We start from the raw sequence: 9697 nt of genomic DNA, 5'->3' as shown, positions 1-9697 counted from the left end.
ATCTATCTTTGATAGACACTAATAGATGTATAATAGTGTCTATCAGTATCTACCACTGATAAACAACTATAATGACAAACTGTTATTTTACTATATTTCTAAATATTTTCAACCGTTTTTCCATTTTCTATATTAAAAGGGATTATAAAGAGAGAGAACTTTTAACTTCCTTTTGATCCTCAAATATTTCAATTATGCCTATTTTACATTCACAATCACATCCGTTCATGCATTGTACATATCTTTCATGCATTATCTTTGTCTGTATTCCCTATTTAATTTTACATTCCTTTTTTACCATTAAACCTTTCATTAATTCCTATTTTGTTCTCATACCATTTCATATTTTATTTGTAGCCCTACTCTTTTTTTGTGTTTTTCTATGAAACCTCTTTTGTTTTTTTGTTTTTTTGTTTTTTTGTTTGTTTGTTTTTTTTTTTTTTTTTTTTTTTTTTTTTTTTTTTTTTTTTTTTTTTTTTGCTTTTTTATTATTAGAATATTAGTGAATTAAAGATATACACACGTATATTCTTTAACTAATTCAAATTCCTTCCCACAATAACTATACTCATATTTCTTGCATTCCTTCACATAATAAATACTTTTTTTTTATGTCCTTTCTCCTAAACTTTATTTTAGCATAGAGCTCAAAATCTCCTAAGAGAATGAAAATTAAAAGCCCTAGTTCTTCTTAAGAGAAATGTGATCGAGGAAGATATAATTCCTTTTTGTGTTATTTTTTTAAATTTTAATAAAATATAATTATTTACTAATTACTTATTTGAAATTATGAAATGCATATATAATTGAAAAAACTATTTGTAGTTTTCATCCAAAAACTAGTAGATACTTATTTAATAATATCTTAGTAACATTCAGGAGCCGTTTGTTTCACAGACATCCTAGATTTCCATAAAGTGTGCATCTAGATTACTGTGTTTGTTTTGCAATATTGTAAGATGCCCATAGATCTAAAGATTTTCGGGCATCCTGGAGGACATCTAGAGAGTTTTGGATGTCCTAATGAAATATGAGTTTTCCATACTCCCAAGTTGAGGGCATCCCCATTTTCCCTTTTTGTCCTTCCTTTTTATTTTATTTTATATATATATATATATATAATCTTCATTTCAACTATATAATAAAAATAGATATTATCAACCATATATATCATATATATTCAATTATATTGTAATTCTTATTATTTTTTAATATATTTTAATAAATATTTATTTTATTAAAAAAATAAATTATGATATATTATTTTGTTGAGAAAAATAACATATAAAAATAATATAAATTGTATTAATTTTAAAAGAAATTCAAATTAATAAAAACAAATATGTTATATAAATTCAAATTATAACAAATTAATTATAAATTAATAAATAGTCGTAAGGACATTCTTGAAACATTATGTAAATTTAAGATATTTCTGAAATTCTACTAAACAAACACAGTTATCAAAATATTTCTAGTATATAAAAAATATTCCTACAAAACAAACATGGTAATCTAAAGATTAATTCCGGACATCTAACATTCCGATTATCTACCTCCCTAAAAAAAGTGCCCCTCAATTTTTTTTTAACAAAAACAAGATTTTTATCTAAATAATTATATATTATTTTTATTTAAATTTATATTTAATTCAAAGTATATTTATGTTATAATTTTTGTTTTAAAGATTTTTAACCACATGCAATGCTGGCGGTAAGAAAAACAAGAATTTATATCTAAATAGATATTTTATTCTTATTTAAATCTAAATTTAGTTCAAAGTATATTTTTAAAAAAAAATTAACCACATAACGGTCCTCTAACTAGTAATAAAAAGTTATTGAAAAATTCAACAATAAATTAGGAAAGTAGATTACTAAAATTAGACATAGAGACTAGAGAGTCGCTGCCCCCTATTGGAGATTTCTCCCGATAAAAGTTTACCATCTTAGTTTTTTCTTTTTTTCTTTTTTTCTTTTTTTACCAATTTTTGTTTAATTCCAATCAAATATATTCTTTTTAACAATTTCTTGTTTTTTATTTCTTTAAATAAAGTATTTCAATGACAAACTCGAATTCTATCCAAATTAACACAAAATTCATCAGCCACAAAATAATCTATCTAAATAGTCGAACCTCGAGAGAGCTTTAATACTATTCAAAATGCAATATTGGTCATAAAATCATCTATTTCCAACTAGTCTATATTGCTTTATGTAGAAAATTTAAATTAAATTAATCATAACTAACCACATCACACAACCATTGTATAAAAAAATAATAATAAAAAAAAAAAAAAAGGAGGAACATGGCTACTGCTAATCGAGTTGAAAGGTTTTTGGTGTTTAATATATATATATATATAATTGACCGGGGCAGGAGAATCAGGACAGAGAAAGGGACAAGGATTACCATGGGAAAAAAATGTTCGTCGCTACCTCCTCATTCTCCATGCTTTGTTAAATGTACATTTGAAAGTATATTAACTAAAATCGAACAAGTCTCCAATTATATAGATCAAAATATTTAAAAAGAAAAAGAAAAAGTAATTACTTACAATTGAAAATTAATCAAACATGTTTAATACAGTAAGATTTCATATACATATAAGAAATAGCAAAATTAGACATCATTTAATTATTCTTAACACATCCCAAATGAATCGTGAAGACAAAAATAGTAAAAATGATGAATAAAAAAAGTAAAGTTGAAGTAAGAAAACCCACTGTTTAGTGTTGAGTGCTTCACCCACAAGTGGCTTCAGTTTCACAAGGACCAAAGTTGTCTTCTTTTAACAATTATTTTAAAGAATTCCGTTCAATTTGTTCTTTCACTGCCAATTTTACTACACCCCACCAAAAATACAGGGGATATGGTGGGCCAATCAACGCGTGCCGCCGAAGATGGCCATTTAGAGATTTTCATTTCTCATTTTTACTTTCTTTCTACTTTTGTTTCTTTCCATTTCGACTCTTCAATGATCAATGGCACCCAGGTTTGGTAATTGCTTCAAAACCCACATACCAGAAACCACCACCAACCACATTACTCTGTTTTTTTTGTGTTGATTGAAGGATTTCTAGCCTGTCATTCTGTTGATCCGTTTGGATTTTGCAGATTAGGTTTTCTGGGTTTTGATTTGGGGAATGGTGGGGATTTGAGGGCATTCCGTTGATTGTGGATGGAGAATTGGAGGAGAAGGAAATGGGGTTTGTTGTTGCATTTAGGATCTGTGATTAATGATTGTGTTTTGATTTGGGGTAAAGGGGAAATATGTTGGATTTTCCTGGAACTCCAGGGACATTAACTGGGTTTGTGTTGAGGATTTTGCAATGTGTTTTTGCTGCTGGGTCTATTGCTTCCATGGCTACTTCTGTTGGCTTCTATAACTTCACAGCTTTTTGGTATTTATTCATCCTCACCCTTTTCTTCTTTTAGCATGATTAGTATTGACTGCATTTCAAATCGAATATTCCTCAAGGGTTCTTTTAGTATTGAACGACTGGTGATTCTTTGATTGAATTAGAAATTTTGGGAATGCCGCTGCTCAGTCTAATCATATTTGTGATATGTGCCTCTTAGTGGTGGTTTGGCTGCTTTTGGTTATGGCTTTTCATTGCTGCTTTGCAAGTTTGAAAATAGCTATAATTTGAATAGGGCACTCAATTTGAACTTGGATTTTATGAAACCTTTGAATAATTGTACAGGGTATTTGAGGTTTTGGGTTATTTTCTATTGTAGGAGTTCCAAGAGCTGTTTTTCTGAAAGCGCACTTGCATTCTTGAGCTTAGCATTTGCTTCGTCTGTTATTCATTTTTATTCATTTGATATCGGAAGATTTTGTTGTTACAAGTTCAATTTAGTTTCTTTCTAAATAACCTTTTTCATGTTTTACATTAGATCATATACATTCCTTGAGAACATCAGTGAATATAATTGTGTAGAAGAAACTGCGATGTACCCTCTGATACCATACGAACATACTCGTCTGGCTCGTTCGAAATCAAGATAAAACATACATTTGCCCGTCATACATACAACTCTGTGCCTTTGCTGTATTTTTCTCTCTACTACTACTCTCGGTTGCTTGGAATGTTATCATTGCTTTTTGGATATAATAAAATCTCTATCATACAGTGAACTTATCAAACTTTGAGATGATATACGACAGGAATTGAACTCCTAGTTTATGATTTACTCATGATTTGCAGCTATGTGATCGCATCAATGGGTTTGCAAGTGACTTGGAGTTTTATGCTAGCATTGTTAGATGCATATGCATTGGTAAGAAAGAAGATGCTTCACAATCCTATTCTGGTCAGCCTCTTTGTCGTTGGGGATTGGGTGAGAAATGAGAATTCTGAGTTGCTTAAGATTGTGTCTTGTGATTATTATAAAGGAAGTTCATCCATTTATCAATTTATTGGTTTACAGGTGACAGCAACATTGTCTCTCGCTGCAGCTTCTGCCTCCGGTGGGGTAGCGGTATTGTTCTTCAGCGACTTAGGACACTGCAATTTTGGGGACGAATGCCGAAAATTCCAAATCTCTGTTGTTTTGGCCTTTCTAAGCTGGATAACCATAGCCGTTTCAGCTCTGATTATGCTCTGGATATTGGTTGCAGTTTGAACACATATTCATACCGCGAAAACTTCACGTAATTTTCTTACATCTTTCTAGTCTTCGTTCATTTTTTTGACAAAGAAAGGGAATCAAGATATATGGTAGAATGATGCCAAGGAGCAGTTTGTTGAAAAAGAATTGGTTTTTTCCCCTTCAATCTGATGGAACTTTAGAGAGATGCCAGTATAAATGCAGGGGTTTGGCCTTGTGCAGATTCTTGATAGAATCTCTCTTCCTTTTGGGCAATTTGGTCCTCGTTATTCGTATTCATATATGTTAATTATCGTTAAGCTATATTCACGTTTTTGTTGAGCATTTGATTGATTATTTTCTCCACTCACATCAATCCGAATTGCCAAGTGGCAATTTCTGAGTGGATGCATATTCTATCTACTTTGAGAATAAGAGGTCTTTGTTTTTCACAGCAGCTCGATTCCAAATTATGGTTTAAACTTAGAGGTTGTTTGGTACACGGAAATAGGTAAAGGTACGTAGTATCCTTTTTTGGTATAAGGTTTTACATCATGGTATTCAAAAAACCCAATAACCCGAAAAATCGGATCAATCCAACCTAACTTGTATGGTTCGGGTTGAGTTGGGTTCAAATAAATGAAAACTTTATGGGTTGAGTTGGTTCATGGGTTCACAAAAAATAACCGAGTCAACCCGAACTAACCAAAACTTATTATTTTTATTAAAGAGTGTTTTTTTTTACTTTGGATACAATTATATATACTTAATACTTATGTTAATTTTACTTAATTTCATGATTTTCTTAGATTATTTATATCCACCAATTATTTAAAATAATCTTTTAATACTATGGAAATATAATTAAATTTGATTTGTTGATCTCATTTCAATATGTGAAAATCTTTTAACTAATTATTTTTTTTTATCAATATTTTGAACTGTTTTTTTATCCATCGAATTGGATTGTCTTCTTCAGACTATTCTTTCGATAAAATTGCCAGTGCATGTAAGTTAAATGTTGAGTGGGATCATCATAATATCCATTAAAGTTATATAAAGTTATGATGACAGTACAAGAATAATTTATTTCGGTTTCTATAAAATTATGATAACATCACAACTAAATAATCTCCTTAAGTTCTTGCAATCTATTTTTTCGATATATTTTTTTATGCATATTTTATTCTTAAGTATCTATAAAACTTTAAAGCAAATTTGTACGTTTATTTTCCATTGTTATTTAGCAATTACTTTTTTCTTGTAAATCAATTGGACTTTTGTTCCTTTTTTTATCCGATTATAAATTATCTGGCTTTTGGATATGATTCTGCTTTTACTGATGCTTATGGATTACTTATTTTTGTAGCATACTTTTTATTAATCAAACTTTATTTTTTTTTCAAGAATACTCTTTTTTTTTTTTTCAAAAATCATAATATTAAGCTTGACCTTTCATAAACATTTTAAAATTATTCTTTAAAAAGAAATTTTGTACAATAGCAACTTGAAATAGAAGTTAAAATCTAAACACTATCACTCACATAAGAATTGTCTTTGAAAAATGTAATCGTTTGATCCAACGAATAAAATCGTTGTTGATTTTTTGGTTGAGAGAATCATACACAAAATATTATCAAGAATTGGATTCATTCCCAAATGAGTTAAATTCTATAAACAAATGCAACAAGTTTCTCTTCCTTCATTGTCTTGTAATTAAAAAAAACAACCGAATCTGTCCATTGTTATTTTAATATTAAAAAAAAAAATCTTTATTTTCAAACTTTCCCACTCATATCTCACCTCCATTTTGCTCAAATTTTCCAGTCAAAATTTAATCAAACCTATATACCATTAATTAATTTAATATGTTATCGTACTAAAAGTTAGGTTAATCTTTCCATATATACTCAAATCTAGAGTTGAATCAATCTTTTCATATATTCTAAATAGCCAAAAATAGTTTGATTAGTAAAGTAAAAGGAAGGTATTTGTCCTTTATTAATTTGGAATAAGTAATGCAATAAAAAAGGTATAGGATTGTGACAACTACTAAGAATTAATGCTTCACCAATAACCTTTCTTTATCAACTTGATACTTCCAATGAAGTTCTTCTATATGTACACTCTCAACCTCACCTCAATTAACTTGTTTGGTGTGGAGGGGTAGATATCGTCCATCGCCATGATGGTGAATGCTTGTTTGTTACGAGTATTTTTTAATAGGTTTAAGCCACACATCTTCATAATCTTTACTCAGTTCGGGTACACATTTTTGTATTTTTTTACGGATGCCTCCTTCAAGCATGGCATGAATCCTCATGTTCACATCACTTATCGACAAATCATTGCTATCATCGTCTTGTTTCCCTTTGCTTATTTTCTCGAAAGGTACTCATCTAAAAAATTTCAACCTCTACTTGTTTTGTCTTTTTTTTCATTAATCAAAACTATGGAAAAAAAAAATGGACAATTCTCCTCTAATGTTGAAAGTACCACTATTATCGTCTCAAATTTTGAGGATTATATATTTAAATTTTTATATGCACGAAAATTTCTTTGATATACATGTTGGTTTTTGTAGGAAATCAAGACCAAGGATCACAGTGGCACTATTCTTGGAGATTTTTGTTCTCTCTCTTTTAGGGTAAGTTTTGATTAATGTCACGCATATAATTCATTCCAATATTATAAAGTTTAGAGATTAAAATGATGAAGAAATATGTAGGGTGAGTTTGAGTCTCAACACGTACTTTGCAAGCTTGAGATACACATCTCCCACCTTTATATCATCAATGCTCAACACTATTCCTGGCTTGACGTTCATAATTGCGGTTATACTCAGGTCTGATTATTTCAATTTTCACATACTTAAAGGTTAAAATATATTTGATCGAATTAAGTAAAAAAATTACACAAAACAGAAACGTTATGAAATGAGGTGTATTCTAATGCACTATTTTTTATATGGGCAGAATGGAGGTTGTTGATCTTAAACATCCAAAAGGAATAGCAAAAGTTATGGGGACATTGGTTTCATTAGGTGGTGTGATGATAATGACTTTCTATAAAGGACCTATAATTAGAAATATATGGCATCCTTTCATCCATATCCAACACAGAGCTACTAATTTCCATGAGGATTGGCTTAAGGGTTCACTTCTTACTGTTTCAAGCTGCCTTTCTTGGGCCATTTCCTATGTTATGCAGGTTTCTAACCCTAATGACACATCATAATTTTTTATTATAAAAGTGTCACATCAACATCTCCATTAGTTATTTAACTTAAGGGTTAATTATATTCAATATTTAAATGGAATGATTTTCGAAACTTGAGATAAGGTTACACGTTTTCACAAGAACAAAATCAATCTCTTACTTAAACTTTAAGAACCAAAAGTATAATTTACTAAAAATTCTTACCTTAACACAGGCATTTACGTTAAAACGATACCCAGCACAGCTATCGCTAACGATGTGGATGAACCTGATTGGAGCAGCACAAGCGGGTGTGTACACAGTGTTGACACAACACAAGCCAGGAGTTTGGAGTGTTGGATTCAACATTGATCTCTGGGCCATTATCTATGCTGTAAGGAAACTAACCAAATGATCAAAGAAAGAAACCTTCATATAATTAGGTTTAATGGTTATTAATTAAAAGTAATTAAAATCCCTTAATTAATTGTTTAAAATTTGAAGATGAATATGATATACTATACTTGTTGCAGGGAATTGTGTGCTCAGGTTTGATAATATATATACAATTGTGGTGCACAGAAGAGAAAGGGCCAGTTTTTGTGACAATGTACAATCCGCTTTGTACAATTTTGGTTGCGCTTTTAGCTTACTTTGTTTTTGGACAAAAGCTTTACTTGGGCAGGTAAACAACTTCTAACTACAATTATACAATTACAAACATGAAAACCAAATGACTTGATTTAAGAAAATTTTAACCTGGTTTTGTTAGTGATTTAAGGCCAATTTGGTAACTATTTCGTTTTTTATTTTTCGTTTATTAAAATTAAGTCTATTTCTCAATAATTTGCATCTTACTCAAATATAAGAGTTGTGTTCTTAGCTAAATTAGAAAAACAAAACAAGTTTTGAATTTTTTTTTTTTTTTTTGTGTTTAAAACTTTGGCTTGGTTTTTTAAAACATTGGTAAAAGTTAGATAATAAAGCATTTTAGACATGGAATAATGTGTGTTTATAGGCTTAATTTTTCAAAAATTAAAACCCAAAATCTAAATAAGTCCCATTTGATAACAATTTCCTTTTTTGTTTTTGGTATTTGAAAATTAAGTTTATTTTCTTTTACTTTCTTACAATGATTTGCATCTTTCTTAAGTATGATGGTTGAATTCTTAGTCTAACTCTAAAAAAAATCAAGTTTTAAAAGCGACTTTTTTAATTTTCAAAATTAGCTTGGTTTTTCAAACCATTGGTAAAAAGTAGATAACAATGGAAGAAATTTGGTTTTTCAAACCATTGATAAGTTTAACTTTTTAAAAACAAAAATCGAGAACAAAATAGTTATCAAACGGGACCCAAATGATTACCAAACGAAGTTTTATGATTTATTATACACAAAATTAAAAGTTTAAAAACTTATTAATATTTTGAAATAATATAGTTGTAATTTTGTATTTTGTGCAGCATTGTTGGTGGAGGCATCGTCATCATAGGGCTGTATTTGCTTTTATGGGGCAAACAAGATGAACAGAAGCTTCAAAATAAGTCATAATAGGAATCCGATTCAGTTCATCAAACTTTCAAACATCCTGATTTGCAAATTGGTCCCTAATCAGCTGCCAATAATAATTAAGCATATTTTACAAAATGAACCTTAGTACGTTTAATTATTAATATTATATATTCTCTCTCAAAAAAGAGATATATTCTTAAATTGAAAACTTATCACTAGGAGTACTATACCTAATTTTGTATTATTACACTTAATAATGTGTTACCAAAACGCTTTCATTGTAATCTAGTTTGAAAAAATTATTCAACCGACTGTTCTCTGTTAATTTCAAGGATGTATGATAAAATCATTAATTTTCAAAACGTTATATGTATATATCTAACAATTATGAAAGAA

General features: G+C 29.2%; 2 protein-coding genes across 3 annotated transcripts; both read left to right on the top strand.

Moving 5' to 3' along the window:
* Window positions 1–2846: 2846 nt before the first annotated feature.
* LOC120067751 (CASP-like protein 5B3) lies at window positions 2847–5064 on the top strand. 2 transcript variants are annotated; one of them, XM_039019315.1, is made up of 3 exons: window positions 2847–3000; window positions 4212–4344; window positions 4435–5064. In XM_039019315.1, the coding sequence occupies exons 1-3, from the start codon at window positions 2873–2875 to the stop codon at window positions 4627–4629; spliced, it is 456 nt and encodes a 151-aa protein (XP_038875243.1). In that variant the 5' UTR covers window positions 2847–2872; the 3' UTR covers window positions 4630–5064. The 2 variants fall into 2 exon arrangements, with proteins under 2 accessions (XP_038875243.1, XP_038875242.1); XM_039019314.1 differs by having other exon boundaries at window positions 2851–3404; window positions 4435–5062.
* A 1634-nt stretch (window positions 5065–6698) lies between these two features.
* Window positions 6699–9697, top strand: LOC120092791 (WAT1-related protein At5g07050-like). Its single transcript, XM_039050997.1, has 7 exons — window positions 6699–6984; window positions 7178–7240; window positions 7322–7438; window positions 7569–7803; window positions 8027–8185; window positions 8325–8476; window positions 9253–9697. The coding sequence occupies exons 1-7, from the start codon at window positions 6779–6781 to the stop codon at window positions 9338–9340; spliced, it is 1020 nt and encodes a 339-aa protein (XP_038906925.1). The 5' UTR covers window positions 6699–6778; the 3' UTR covers window positions 9341–9697.

This window comes from Benincasa hispida, chromosome 12 (assembly GCF_009727055.1).
Source record: "Benincasa hispida cultivar B227 chromosome 12, ASM972705v1, whole genome shotgun sequence".
In the NCBI taxonomy this organism is placed as follows: domain Eukaryota; kingdom Viridiplantae; phylum Streptophyta; class Magnoliopsida; order Cucurbitales; family Cucurbitaceae; genus Benincasa; species Benincasa hispida.
The sequence above is the reverse complement of the archived record's forward strand: the minus strand, read 5'-3'. Positions and strand labels throughout refer to the sequence as shown.